This window comes from Microtus ochrogaster, chromosome 4 (assembly GCF_000317375.1).
Source record: "Microtus ochrogaster isolate Prairie Vole_2 chromosome 4, MicOch1.0, whole genome shotgun sequence".
Taxonomy (NCBI): Eukaryota; Metazoa; Chordata; class Mammalia; order Rodentia; family Cricetidae; genus Microtus; species Microtus ochrogaster.
The window spans coordinates 39,428,866-39,444,785 of NC_022011.1; the positions used below are offsets into that span (position 1 = coordinate 39,428,866).

Here is a 15,920-nt window from a genome sequence, read left to right on the forward strand (position 1 = left end):
ACCACCACCACCACCACCACCACCACCAAACCCAAGCTTGGCTATCATGCATGAAGTCTGGGCTCCATTCCCAGCACTGAAGAAAGCGATTATCCCACAGCATTATTCCACATTTTGGAAATGCCTGTGGGTCCTAGTCTGCTGCTCTTGCTCTGGATAGTGCTAAAGTGGATCATCCATTTCCTCAAGGTCTCTTCTTTCTGCTTGCTAGTCAAACCCTGTCCTCTGATATATCTCATATACAAACATACACGCATACACAAAAAAAGACTGTAGTTATTACAGCAGGTCTGAGTGCCAGCTCATTAACTTAGCTTTGGCTGGTTTCTGGAAGGTATGTGAGGGAAGACTCACATGATTAGGTTTGCTCTGCCTAGATGGAGCAAATGAGACACTTTGGGGGACCCCAGCACTCCGTCTGGAAGCCTGGCAGAGGATGCCTTGGTGATCAGTTCCCAATCTAAGCCTTCACTTCAGTTCTCTCGTGGAGTCAGTCTGTAAAGTTTGGGACTAGGTTTTATGTAATCCAGGTCACTTGTGATCCTCTGGTTTCCATGTCCCAAATGCTGAGGACAGAAACCAGAGCTTCGTGAATTCTAGCAAATACTCTACCAACTGATCTGCACCCCTAGCTCTGTAATAAGCATCCCTAAAAGAAAGTACTTAATCCACACAAAAAGAATTTGTTGTTGGGGAAATAAGAGCATTTTGTGTGACTACTGGGCCAGCACCTGGAAGTTTAGACCTGATTTTCCCCAGACTTCCTTACATTCCTTATCCTTTGTTGATTTTGCTATCTTCATCTTACTGTACTAAGTCTTCACATGATTTTATTCTGAAATAAATAAGTCCTCCTTGAAATTTTGTGCACCTGGGGGTTGCCATAGGCTCCTGAAAGACAATATCAGGTTGTATATATAATTTATTTACTAGGATACAGGGTCTCGTGATGTTGTTTAAGTTGGACTTGAATTCTGAGGATCAAGAGAAACTTCCATCTCAACCTCTTTAATATTTGAGACTATAGGCACAGGTGACCATGCCTGGCATATCAGATTATATTTAAATTTAAGGACTTGGTAAAATATTTGCCACATAAGCATGAGGATCTGAGTTTAATGCCTAGTGAACACGTGAAAGGTAAAATGTGGTAACATGTGTTTAAAATACCATCATTGGGAAGACAAAGACAGATGGACTTGGGGCTCATTGGCCAGCTAACCTAGAATGATAGGCAAATCCTAGGTCCTAGTGAGAGCCTCTATCTAAAATAACAAGATGTAGCAGGCAAGATGGCTTAGCTCGCATCCATTTTTGGCAACCAGTTTGATCCCTAGAAACCAAGTGGTAGAAAAAACGAAGTGACTCGAAGTTGTACTCTGACCTCCATACACACACAACCCACTCTGATGCGCAAAACAATCCCACACCAGTTAGTATTTAAAGGGGCATTTATTTTGGGGTTAAAACTCACAAAGTACCAACCGTCAGGAAAGGAGCCTAGTCGCCAGAGCAGGAGCAGGAACCAAGAGCCAGAACCAAGGGAGGTGGGGAGGACACCCGCAAGATTTATAAGTAAATATTAGCCTCAAGGGATCCTGCCCTACAAACAAGGTGATTGGCTGGGCTTCCCTTACATCTCCCCCTTTTGTCTAAATAAGACAGAACCAAACCAAATACAACTATATACAATAGGAATAAATAATAAATATAAAATTACAAATAACAAACAATATTAAGCAAGAAACATATAACAAAAGTTTCACTAAACATTCTATTTCAAGGAGTCTAAATAATGTAGAGAGTAACTACAATTATCTAATCTTCAACTCAATCAAAGATCTGAGAAGGGAAGTAATATTACTTAAGCAACCAGAAGTACAAACGAGAAACTTCCAAAATGTGCACAAATGTAGAGACAACTGACTACCTGGGCAATCACCCAAAGTCTCGTTTGCAATGTTGAGTCAACCAACTTTGGCTAAGGCCTAACATAACTGACATAGCATTATCAAAGGCAAGGAACTTTTTTAGAACTACCCTGTCTTGGCAACATAAGACAATCCTCAACATACATGCATATGTGTGCATGAGCGTGTGTGTAATTAAAAACTGAGGGGGGTATTGGAGATATGGCTCAGCAGTTAGGAGCACACTCTACTCTTCCAGAGGACCCAAGTTTGGTTCCTGGTACTGATATGTCAGGTATCTGACAACTGTCTGTAACTGCAGGCCTAGGGGATCCAATACCCTCTTATGGCCTCTGTGTACAACAATACATATGTGGTACACACACACACACACACACACACACACACACACACACACACACACACACACTCCTTTAAAAATGTGTAAGTTGGGGCTGGAGAGATGGCTCAGTGGTTAAGAGCATTGCCTGCTCTTCCAAAGGTCCTGAGTTCAATTCCCAGCAACCACATGGTGGCTCACAACCATCTGTAATGAGGTCTGGTGCCCTCTTCTGGCCTGCAGACATACACACAGACAGAATATTGTATACATAATAAATAAACAAATCAATATTTAAAAAAAATAAAAATGTGTAAGTTAAAAACTGTATCAAACTGCAAGGCCTGGTGATTCATGCCTATAACCTGGGAGGCTGAGACTGCAGGACCTCAAGTTCAAGACCAAACTGAGCTGCATAGCAAGACTGTCTCCAAACAAAACAGAATAAAAACTCCAGTACTAATTTACATCAATAGACAAAGTATCCTTTTAAAAGGTCTATTTTCAATAATAGACGATGGAACAGACTCTGTCTCATATGCTAAAGATAGGATAGTAAACAAAACAGAAAAACCCTGTCTCCCTGAAGATGACATTTGGACAGGGATACAGATATAGGCAGGCCCCCAGTAAACAAAATCAATAAATTACATAAAACCCTCAAAGGTAGCAAGGAGTCTGGGTACAGAGCATGGAATTCAATCAATTACATCAGTAGCACAGGTTTTATAATCAGTGTTTAAATCTAGCTTTGGTGTGTGATCTTGGGTAAAACTGCTTCAACTGGGTATGGAGGGATGGCTCAGCAGTTAAGAGTACTGACTCCCCTTGCAGAAGACCTGAGTTCATTTCCCAGCACCTACACAGTGCTAAGAACCATCTGTAACTCTAGTTCCAGGGGATTTGGCACCCTCTTCTGGCCTCCACAGGCATTATATGCAGGTGGTATATAGACATGCGTATAGACAAAATATCCACATATATAAAAAATAAAATATTAAAAAATGCTTAAACTTCCTGTGCCTTAGTTTTCTTATTAGTCAAATGAGGATAATAAAAATGGCAGTGGTAAGCCTGAAAGTATGATCCTATAATTACTATTGTTACTTGGGAGGCTAGAGTAGGAAGATTATAAGTTCAAGGCTGGTCTGAGCTATAAGCAACTTAGTGAAACACCACTATCTCTAAACAAAAAAGAAAAAGAGAGCTGGGGATGAAGGTAGGCAGAATGCTTACCTAGTGTATGTGAGGCCCTGTATTCAAACTCAGTACTGAAAAAAGTGACAAGTTATCTGTGAGAATTAAATGTGCTTAAGTACAGCAAACATTTAGAAGGATACATAGCAGCCGCTGTTATGATACAAACGTTAACTAGGAAGAACAATAAAGTTACAAGGTGAAAAAGGCCTGTGATCTGAAACAAGGTAATTAAGGAGGAACTGACTAAGTAAGAGGTTTCATTTGTTCAAACACTTAACAAATATGAGGAACCTTTGAAAGGGTATTTAAGACAGAAAGGGCGGAATGCAAAGGGCCAGAGCAGAAGAGTGCCTGGGATATCAAGGACTATATTTGCGAGTTGTGTCGTAAGCTAGAGTCATCAGAGAGGAAGGACCCTCAGTTGAGGAAATGCCTCCATGAGATTCAGTGTGGAGCATTTTCTGGGTTAGTGATCAGTAGGGGAAGAGTTCAGCCCATGGTGGATGGGGCCATCCCTAAATAGGAGGTACTGGGTTCTGTAAGAAAGCAGAATGAGCAAGCCAAGCCAGTGAGCAGCACTCCTCTCCACGTCTCTGCATCAGCTCTTACCCCAAGTTCCTGCCTTGCTTGAGCTCCTGCCTGACTTCCTTCAGTCATGGACTATGATCCAGAAGTACTAGCCAAATAAAAATAAACCCTTTCCTCCCCAGCTTCCTTTTGGGTCTTGGTGTTTCACTGCAGCACTAGAAACCCTAAGACAAGGACCAGAAGGAAGAGTGTCACTGAAAGGTCAAAGTGCCTGTGCGTCTGCAGGGGTTTTGTATTCTGAAGGATATAAGAAGCTATGAGAGAGTTTGCGTAGAGAATGTTTATCCCGACACATAGGCACACACGTGGGGGGTGGGGGATGAAGAAGGAAGAACAAGTAGGTCCAGCTGGGAAACTACCGCAGTACCTTGGGGGCGGGAGAACAGTGGCATGAACCAGGGGAATGGCAGTGGAGTTCATGAGATTTGGGACATTTAATTAGATCTTAGAAGATTTTATGAAATGCATGTGATATAGAACAGAAGGAAAATAACATCAAGAACGAAGCCACAACTTTCAGCTTGGATAACTATAAAAGCAAAATAGGCACTGAGATAGGGAGTCAGGAAGTAGAAGCGGTCTAGAATTGTCTTGGGTATGGCGGTTTCTATTAGTTTGCAATTATTTGAAGAATTTCCAACTGGATACACAAAGTAGGTAGATTAAAAGTGGAGTTCTAGAGAGAGTTTTTGCCTGGAGGTAATACACTTGTGAGGAGCCAGTGGGGTACAGTAGTTAAGTCATGAAACCAAGCATGCGTGCTAAGGGAGTCAGCTCAAGAGCAACGGGATGGAACCCAGGGACGCTCCAAAGACGGTCAGAGATGTGAGAAAACCACTAGAAGAGACTGCACAAATAAGCTAATGCCAGACCATGGCTGGCCTCAGGCAACTTGAATTTAGGTTTCAAAAGCCACACACCTAGAAAAGGACAGAGATGGTAAGAGACCCATGTCTGCTTGCATTAGAGAAGAATCCTGCAGGGTGATCCCTTTACAGAAACAACGAAGTAAAATCAACCCTCACATGTCTTCCCACTAGGACCATTTCTTAGAGCCTAAGTATCTACTACCCAGGTGATACTACAGCAGGGTCCTGAGTTGGTGGGACTTCTAGATGTGAGATACAACCAAATGCAAACTCCTGAAACTGAAGGTTTCTTCCCTTCATGGAGGTCATTAGGGCCTCATGAACTTCTCCCAATCTTAAGGACTTAAGGATAATAAAAGGCACACACACACACACACACACACACACACACACACACACACACACACACACACACACAATCAAGCATGCTGGGGCAGGATGGATCAGTGGCTAAGAGCACTTGCTGAACTTCAAGAGGACCCCATTTCTATTCACAGCACTTATATCAGTGTCGGGACTATGGATCCCTAGACCCTGAATTTCCTGTGACCTCCGCCTGCCTGAGTAAAGAGCTCGTTTGCATGAGAGCCTCAGGAGTTCCTGATGGCAGGGAAGTGGTTTCTGGTGGGCTTGCAGCAGAGTTAGGCCGTGGCCATTTGGTCAGGGAAACCCTATATAAGCTGCCCTGGAACACAATAAAGTTGGCGTTCTTGATTCAAGGGGGCATTCTTGTTTCAAGGATGACCAATTTCTCTCTCTCTCTCTCTCTCCTCTCTCTCTCTCTCTCTCTCTCTCTCTCTCTCTCTCTCTGTATGTGTTTCAATCTCCAGTCCCTTGCCTGGCTCGCGAACCATACTGTAGCGTGTAGAGTAGGCGTTGTGTTACATATCAGCAGCTCACAATTCCCAGTTTCTGACCTTCGTAGATATCTGCCCGCATAAGGTACACACGCACACAAAATAAAAATTTAAATTTAAAAAATAACCAAACATGCACAAACACAAAACAGAAAATGCTATCTTAAATAGCAAAAGTAGACCCAAGTGTAGGAATTATGTGACAGACAACACCAATAACTGCTTATTAAGATCAAAGGAATAAAAGCAAAGACTAAAAATAGTAAATTATAATGGGAAATGTAATTTATCAAAAGGAGTCAGAGAAATAAAAAATAACTACATTAACATGTAACTCAGATGGATTAATAATGTGTTAGACACAGCTAAGGAGACACTGTGAACTAAAACAGGATGGAAAAAAATGACTTAATTCCTAAAAAAAAAGTATGGAAAATATTGAAGAAGGTAAGAAACATGGAAAGCCTGAGACTCCTAGGAGGAGATGGGAGAGAGGCTCAAGAGTCAGCAAGTAAGAGATAATGGCTGAAAACCTCAACCTAACAATTCAAACCATTTAAAGTATAATCATTACAATCTAAGTACAAATTATTAGAAGCTAAGAGAAGGAATTTCAAAGGAGCAAGAAATGGAATTCTGGAAGTTGAGGGAGACTGGCAGCAGACCAGGTATAACTGACTACGTAGTAAAAGTCATACAATAATACAAGCAGTTTACATACACATCAAACACTTGAGGCTAAGGCTATTTCCTGATAACCTGCTTTTGACAGACATTTGCACTAGCAGAGACCCAGCTTACTTAGATTTTCAATATTCACAATGAATCTTCTTTCCCCCAAAGGAAAGAAATAATAATTAAACAGAATTTCCTAAAATTATTGGGGACTTTTTTTTTTTTTTTTTAAATTTTCAGCTAGTGATACATGACTACAGAGAAAGTCAACTGATGTGCCCACTTCAACCCTAATGAAAACGCGTCAGGAAAGATATGGGTCACAGCTGCCACACAGAGCTTGGTTTGTCAGTCACTTCCTCCTTCTGCCAGGAGGCTGTACTAGCATGTAGAGTCCACTTTTCTCCCAGGAGGGGAAAGAACAAGAGTTTGGAATGAGAAAGAAGAGTTACACAGGATATTTAATCTTTAGCATAAAGATTCCTTAAGGAGAAGATAATAACACAGTACCTTCATCTCACCATTCACCATGTAATTATTAAGAATCTTAAAAGTAGGCTGGGCAGTGGTGGCACATGCCTTTAATCCCAGCACTCGGGAAGCAGAGGCAGGTGGATTTCCATGAGTTTGAGGCCAGCCTGGTCTACAGAGTGAGCTCCAGGACAGTCAGGGCTACACAGAAACACCCACTCTCAAAAAACAAGCAAGCAAGCAAACAAACAAATAAGCAAACAAGAAACAGAGACAACTCAGCACAGAGCAAAGAGAGAGATTCTAAGACGATGTCTGTGGCTGGAAGGGTAGCTAGATAATGACTCACCTAGCGTAATGTGAGGGCCTGGGCTGGATCACAAATAAAATGAAATAATCATTTACGTACTCAAGGATATAAGAAGCTATTTCAAACATGAGAAAAAAACCATTGATATGCCTATTGTGTGTGCATGTATGTATTATATGCACACACACATCTATTTCTCTAGTTGTATCTATATCAAAGAAAAAGGCAGGGCCCTAATCTGGATGTAATTTGAACTACTAGTCTGGGTGAATTCTTTCAGTATGGAATCTGCCCATTTTCTTAAATTATTCCAATGATTTTCCTCCCATTTTTCTCTTATTCTTTTTTTTTTTTTTTTTGGATTTTTTGAGATAGGGTTTCTCTGTAGCTTTTTTTGGTTCCTGTCCTGGAACTAGCTCTTGTAGACCAGGCTGGCCTCGATTATTTTATTCTTAAAAGAACTTTCGTTTTTCTTTGTTTTGGTTTTCTGAGACAGGGTTTCTCTGTGTAACAACCCGAGCTGTCTTGGAACTCACTCTGTAAACCAGGCTGGCATTGAACTCACACAGATCTGCTGCTTCTGCCTTCCTCGTGCTGAGATTAAAGACGTGTGCCACTGATCAGCCTGAAAGAACTCTCATGTACATGTAATTTATATATTGACGTGCTGGACCTTCTTCTCTAGATTTTTTTTTGATTCAGACAGGGACTCACTCTGTAGCCCGAGATGCCCTGAACTCACCAATCTTGTTTTAGTCTTCCTTCAGTAGCTCCCCACCCTCCCACACCCAGCAGATATATACAGATATACAAATTAAGAAAGGACAGATAAGTTTCCTAAAAGTTAAAAAAATCTAACATTGAACTTAACAAAATGGGTAGAAAGAAATATGCAAAAAATTTTAGGGTGGGTTAGATGCTCTTAGAATTCAGATTTTAGTTTTAAAAGGAAATTGCACATGAGCAAATGGAAAGCATACATGCTGGGTGGGTCACTACTCCTGACTCTCAGCCATTTCCACCCACAGCACCCACAGCAGAAGGAACTTTCAGGACAGAAACAAGAAAACCAGCCCAGCGTGGACATGCTTTTTCCTAACGAAAAATCCCAACAAGACACAAAAGAGGCTAAAGCCTGCTTTGCTTTATTATAAATGATTATAGCTTGAATTCTAGTGACATCAAACTGTTGGCCACTGGTCCTTTTTCAGTTGCTCAGGATTTGTTTCTTTCTTTCTATTTTATTTTATAGGTACTGGTGTTTTACCTGCATGCATGTCTATGTGAGGGTGTCGGATCTTGGAGTTAGAGACAGTTGTGAGCTGCCATGTAGGTGCTAGGAATTGAACCTGGGTTTTCTGGAAAGCAGTCAGTGCTCTTAACCACTGAGTCATTTATTCCAGCCCCTGAGGATTTGTTTCAATAGCAAAATATTATAAAAGTGCTTCCTGGTTAAACCACTGTCACTCATTCAACATTTAGGCTAAATCATGGGAAAACAAAGCAATGTAAAATTGTTAGTATTCAAGGTCATTGCTATGTAACACGAGATGGAGTTTCACTTCAACTGTAACAGGTGTGTAGAAATGAAAAAGTTTAAAAACCAGGAAAAAAGCCACCCGTATTATCTCTAGCTCTGTAAAGGAAGACAGTCTGGGTTATATAACAAAAATAAACCTCCCACCAGAGATCTTGGAAATCTTGAAATTTTTTTTCTGCAGAAGGATTTATTATTTTCCACTGAGTCCATTCATGCGTTTCTTCTTGTTTCTATTCATAGCATCAGATCCTGACTATCATGCACAACCTCAAAAGAAAAGAAACACTAAATACAAACTGCAAAATTAAATAAGTAAAACAAAGCAAAATAAAAGGACACATGTTAGAAATGGGGACCCTGGGACTACTGCTATATACCTGGCACACACACTAGCTCTCCAGGGACTCACCTTGTAGGCAACACTGTTGGAAGAGTCCACAATGATGAACAAGGGTTTCCTTGTGAACGGATAGAGATCTCCAGGGTGAAGGCTGCAGAAAAACAAAAACAAAACAAACAAACAAACAACAAAAAAAACCAAACCAACCAAACAAACAAAACAGTGAGGAATTTTTTAACTATGGCCGAATCTCAAAAGGTTATTTCTAAATCTTGACTTTTGTCATGTGATGAATATGGGGTGCAGACATCTGGTTGAGATAGTGTACTAAGTGACATAATTTCATTTCCTTTAGATATAGACCAAGAAATGGGGTTATTGTTTTACAGTCTGCTATTTTTCCTTTGCAGTGTGCATATGTGCGTGCATGTGTGATGGGCATGAACGGAGGCCTGAGGTTAATTTTAGAAATCTTCTGAAGTCACTTTGTAGTGACTTGAGGTAGTCTTTCAATCAAACTCAGAGTTTGTTGAGATGGGTAGTCTGGCAAAACAGCTTGCTCATGGATTTCCTCTCCTCCATTTCAGCCCCCCAACCCACCCAACAGTCATATGGGTCTGGGGATCCAAACGCTGGCTCTCCTGTTTGTATGGCAAGGGTTTTAACCATTGAGCCAACTCCCCAACCATATATTTCAAATTTCTTTCTTTCTTTCTTTATTCACCTCTTCACTCATTAGGAGACATGAATGACTTTGCTATGTAGCCAACCCAGACTGTCTTGAACTGGTAAGCAAGTGCTAGGATCACAGACATAAGCCATTATATTTGGTCTGTTTTAACCTGGTTTACATTCATTCGTTTTGTATGTGTGATTTCTTCTTCTCCCCACATACCTTCACCACAGCGCTCACATGGAGGTCAGAGAACAATCTGTGGAGATTTAGCTCACTTCCATCCCGCAGGTATACGGGGTTGAACTCAGGGTATCAAGCTTGGTGGCACGTGCACTCACCTGCTGACCCATCTTGCTAGCCCTTATTTTTAACTTTTAGAGGAACACCCATACTATTTTCCATAATGATTCTACCAATCAAATTATATTCTTAGGACAGTCTTCAAGGGCTCTCTGCTCATATCCTCAACAATACTTGGGTTTTGCAATAACTACCCTACCAGATGTTAAGTAATAACTTGTCATGGGTTTAAGCTGCACTTGTCAGATGGTCAGTCGGGCTGACAGATACTCAGGTACCTGTCACGTTTCTAAACCAAGGTGAGCAAGAGCACCACATGTGGCTTGGGGAAACACTAACTGTGGCATGAAAAATCTGAAACATACAATGGCCTGGTCTCCTCCTTTATCCATTTTTTAGTATGAACAGTTTATATTTAATATAAAGTGTTATTAGACAAGTCCACTGTTCATTAAAAGCAGAATTTTCTTTTTCAGCTAGAGAAATTCTAAAGATGGTTCTATGCTAGAAAAAGCAGGCCTTCACAGAAGAACACACAAGTAGTCTAAGGGAAGTTCCCCTTTCTCTCAATAGCTACAGAGTTTTGATCCCTAGAATAAGTACCAGTGCATCTCCTTGTGGGACTGGTTTCGTTTGTGGATTGCGTCTCCATTTATAATGTCCCGGTTACTGTTAGTGAGTACACCTCCAAAGTCGTAGGGACCTAAAGAACAAAGAGAAGAAACAGAATTCAACTGGAGGGTGACACAGACGGATCAGAAGCTCAGATTCAAGAACACCACTGAATCTCCCTTTGATATACGTGCAAGGTAAGTACAAAACATTTAAACCATCTTTAAATTTAACATTTTATTATAATGCAATATTTTCATTTCAGCACATTGCCTACTTCAACACTTTTAAACTCAGGAGGCAAAGACTGGCGGATCTCTGTGAGTTCGAGGCCAGCATTGTCTACAAAGTGAGTTCCAGGACAGCCAGGGCTGTTACACAGAGAAACTCTGTCTTGAAAAGCCAAAATCCAAACCAAGTAAAACCAAAAAACAAACAAACAACCCAGCAATAACATCAAAGCTAAGAATCAATAGCATTCCATTAATTTGGGTAGCAAAAAGGGACGGAGACCTAAGATGTTTGAAATAACATTTACACTGCAAACAAAATTTCAATCTCTGGTTTAACAAAAGTATCCTATAAAGAAAGCTGCTAAGTGCAAACTGCGATCTCTCCCCCTAGACATCCATTCAGGATTCAGAGCTCTCATTATGTTGCACAGGCTGAGCTCCTAGGCTTAAGTGAGCCTTCTGCTTTAGCATCCTGAGGAACTGGTATGACGATACACTAATGTACCTGATCCAGTAAATATAATTGTAAATTAACTACTAAGTGCAAGATTTTAAGAAAAATTAGAATTGAATTTGAAAATTCTGACTAACAAAACTTTATTTGGGCTTGAGAGATGGTTCAGTGGTTAAGAACACTGGCTGCTCTTCCAGAGGACCTGGGTTCAATTCCCAGCACCCACATAGCAGCTCACATCTGCCTGTAGCTTCAGTTCCAAGGTATCTTGCATCTTTACACAGACAGACATGCAGACAAAACACCAGTGCACATAAAATAAAAAATATATAAAAAATAAAAATCTTAAAAAACTTTATAAAATATTCAAATTCCAGTACATAAAAAATCCATTATTTTACTATTATGTAAACCTCTTTAATTCTGGTTTACATGTTAGGCTTTCCCCACTGGTCATAAGAGTTAGCTAACTTTTATCTAAGTTGAACAGTGACTGTGGAAAGTTCAGATAATCTCTGAGGAAGCATCATTCAGTTAGTACCTATATTAATTACAAAAAGTAAAATAAGAGGTTAACAGTCTAATTTAAGACCCAGAATATCTGCTTTAATAACATGTTTTCAAACAAGAGATAAGAAATATAAAGTGACTAACATTTAATAAGAACTAAGGCAGTTACTGATACTCCCTCCCTTGTCCCTGCCCACCAGTGCTCCACTATATCCCATCCCTCACGTCACTGTTGGATTATAGCCCTCTAAAACATCACTGCAATATAAAGACTATAGAGATTTGCTCTGCTTTCTTTCACTGTAACTAATATTTTACTACTTTGTCATGCAAGGAAGATGGTGGGTCATGCATTTTATAAAGGAATGCTGATTCCAACAGACAGATGAGGAGGAAAATGTTGAAAATGTTAAACTATTTTTCTCCAGAGATTTAATTCCTTCATTTACATTTAAGTTGCTCATCTAGTCTGAACAATTCTGAGCTCATTTGTTCTGACACTTGAGGTCTTATTATGAAACAGCATCCTAATACTGCATGGACTGAATCCACAACAACGAAACAAAAGGACTGAAAATAAAATCGTAACAAGGACTTGAACTTTCACAGTTACAAAAGTACACTGATTTCTACTAAGACTTTTGGCCATAATGTTGCCTCTGACCAAATCCCCAAATATATTAAAAGCTTACAATGATTAATGATGTCAAATAAATAAGTTGGTAGATTCCATATTCCTATGCAATGACAAATATCAAACTGCATATGTATAAATCTATGTATAATACTTTTGACAAATTTGATAGCAAAGTATGAATTTGATCAATGTATTATTTCAGGATATTTGTACTTCAGGGACTAACAGCTGAATTTGGAGAGTTGAGTCCATTCTTTTCAACACTGTCACTAAAGAAGCCTCGATGAGGTTTTAAATTTGGAAGCTTCTCTAGAAAGCCTGAAGTGGTCTCTGGGCTGTTGGCCATTGTCTTGTAGAAAATAGAGAGAATTCAAGCCCTGCTCACGGTGGGAGCATTCCTTTATTGTACCTTCACCATCAGAACGACCTGTGGGGAAAACGCCAGTGGCTGACAGGTAAATCAGAAGTACACTATTGGCAGGCAGCTCCTGAAATGAAAGAAAACCACAGACGCAAAACCACAGACAGAAAAATAACATAGTTTTATTTAAAGTTCAGGGCAATTTAAAGCTGTGGGGAAAATGATGTCGTTTAACACACTGCTGCTATTTCCAAGAGAATTACCATATTCCCACATATTACAATTTAAAATCCCATGGTGAAGATCCCTGCGATCCCCACTGCATAACCACCCAAAGCTTATGTAATGTGGTGAAGATCCCCTGCGATCCCCACTGCGCAGCCGCCGCCCAAAGCTCTAACATGTTTTCCAAATACAACTCGCCATCTGTTAGAGCATGTTCTCTGAAAACATGAAATGGAGAAAGCTCTCCACTGGTTTGATAAAAAAGGGCAAACTCTCCTCATACCTTCCTCTATATAAATTTTGGGAAGATATCACCCAATTCCCATCATCCCCCCCACTTTTTTTTGAGGCCGTATGGAACCCACAGTGGCCTTAACTTTGCTGCAAACTGATGTTTCCAGGTTGTCCTTGAACTTGCTACTGTGTGGCCCAAGAGGGCTTCCAACTCCTGTCCAAATGCAGGATCACAGGTATTTACCATACCCTTCTCCCTATCAGATAGCAACAGTGTCTCACAGAGCTACCTGAGCACATACAAGCTGTTCTCCTTCTCAGTTTTGCACTGAGTGTTAAGCCCAAAGTTGTTTAGTAATAACAATCTGGAAGGGAGAGAATGGCGATTAACCAACAGTCTCTGACTGACAGCAGCAGCAGCTCCCACTCCCAGGCCCAGGGATTAGGACTCCCGCTGGAGCAGCACATGTTCACAGACCACTCACACTTGCAGTCAGCCAGAGCCCACCATGAGCACTCTCCCTGCCACAGAAGAAAGGCCTGGGCCACACGTACCTTAAAAGATGCTGCTAAGAAAGTATACAGCTGGCTAAAGGTCGGCTTGTAGAGCAGATACTTGTGGGGGTTTTCCCGTCTGGTTGGCTTGTCAGCTGACTCCTACAGTGACACACCCAAAATGACACATAAGTGGTATGTGACAGGTGAGTTATCAAATGTCCTCATTTTATTCAGAGTCTGTAATTGTCATATCAACTTTTCTGTGTCTTATTGAGCTCTCTTTGTTTTGTCACAGGGGTTCACTATGTAGCCCTTGCAACAATCCTACGTTTGGCCAGCTAGTGTGCCTACAGACGTGAGGCACCCATGGCTGGCTTGAGAGAATGCTATATTTACACGTGTTAAAGTTACCACTCTGGCAAATGTGGGTGGAAGGTCACCTGTATTCCTGGTTTATTCATCTGGGAAGCTAAATTCATTGGTTCCCTCTCCAAGGCTTGCAGCATACGGAACATGTCAACAGTTAATTCACTGAATTTGACCTGAAAAAAAAACATACCTGGTCATTAATGTAATAAGCACAACTTCTGCTCTTTTTTCTTTTTTAATTTTTTTTTTTCCATCCAGGGTTTGTCTGTGTAGCCCTGGCTGTCCAAGAATTTTCTCTGGCTGGTCTGTAATTTACACAGATTTGCTTGCCTCTGTCTCTTTGAGTGCTGGGATTAAAGGTGTGCATCATCACCTTCAGGCTGAAATTCTGGTGTTTAATCACATTTTACTCCTGATTTTCAAGTAAACTTAATAACAGCTGATTTTTTAAATATATATGTTCATTTTAAAAATAGAAGTTATATCTTTCCCCCTGGATTTGTTTCAGCATTATTAACTGGTCTTAATAATAAAAAGACCTGCCTTGTTCCTTCTTGAAGTCATGGTCTCTTTTTTTAGTTGTTATTGGTCAATGTGTTTGTGTGCATCTAAATATATAAATACAACCTGCTCAGTCCATTTAGTGCTACTTATAAGTATGTGATTGATAGCTGACCACCTGGTACTGGAAAAGCAGTTAGGGAGTACATCCCTGAAGAGGGCTATTCTCCACACCACGGTCCCAAACTGTTCACTACCCATCACTACATGAGAACAAAACAAGTTCTAGATCAGTGCAAGGAGACAACATCCTGGCTTTCTGTCCTTTCATGGTCACAGATGAGGAACTGAGGGCACACTCTCAGGACAGAGCCAATGGTAGCAGTTTCACTCAATCTTTTCTCCTGAGTGACCCAGAATGGCCTCGACACCTACTTCAGCCTTCCAAGGGCTGTGATTATAGGCATGTGCCACCTTACTTGACTTTTCTGTATTCTGAAGTATAAACTCTACACATAGCAGAATTACAATTTCTTATTTTCCTATTTTTGAGGCGATTTGCTAGTTTGGTTATTCTTTTGTTTTAAATACAGGATCTTACTTGGCATGGTGGCACACTCCTTTAATCTCAGCATTTGTGAGACAAAGTTCAAGGCTAGCCTGGTCTACATAGGGAGTTCCAGGACAGCCAGGCTACACAGTGAAAGGCTGTCTCAAAAATATTAAAAAAGAAAAAAATGAAATTAAAAAATAAAAAGACAGTCTTGCTACACTGCCCAAGTTGGCCGTAACTTACAGCAATACTCCTGCCTTTAAAATCCCAATGGCTTGGATTATAAATGTGTGCCATGGGGCTGGAGAGATGGTTCAGAGGTTAAGAGCACTGACTGTTCTTTCAGAGGTCCTGAGTTCAATTCCCAGAACCCACATGATGACTCACACCCATCTGTACTGAGGTCTGGTGCTCTCGGCCACCACTACTAAAATCTATTGTCATGTTAGCAGGGCACACAGATTCTACACTTCAAGCCTATTGGCCCTTATTTAACCCTGGATGCCAGATGCCAGTGCTGACTTAACCCCTTCAGTTCCGCAGCTCCTCACTCACTGGCCCTAAGCAGTTTTGTTTTGTGATTTTTTTTATTTATTTTATTTTATTATTATTTTATTATTATTTTATTTTATTTTATTTTATTTTATTTTATTTTAT

The 15,920-nt window shown here is 40.5% G+C and overlaps 1 protein-coding gene across 4 annotated transcripts in view; it reads right to left on the bottom strand.

Moving 5' to 3' along the window:
• The window catches only part of Scai (suppressor of cancer cell invasion), a 144,994-nt gene that overhangs the window by 12,393 nt on the left and 116,681 nt on the right, over positions 1 to 15,920 (bottom strand). For 3 of the 4 annotated variants that reach the window (XM_026777341.1, XM_005345959.2, XM_026777339.1), the window contains 5 exons: positions 14,281 to 14,382; positions 13,898 to 13,999; positions 12,932 to 13,010; positions 10,680 to 10,779; positions 9,170 to 9,251 (listed from right to left, as the gene is read on the bottom strand). In XM_026777341.1, coding sequence (XP_026633142.1) covers positions 9,170 to 9,251; positions 10,680 to 10,779; positions 12,932 to 13,010; positions 13,898 to 13,999; positions 14,281 to 14,382 — 465 coding nt within the window. The remainder of the gene's footprint in view (positions 1 to 9,169; positions 9,252 to 10,679; positions 10,780 to 12,931; positions 13,011 to 13,897; positions 14,000 to 14,280; positions 14,383 to 15,920) is intronic. The other variant, XM_026777337.1, reaches the window with a different exon arrangement.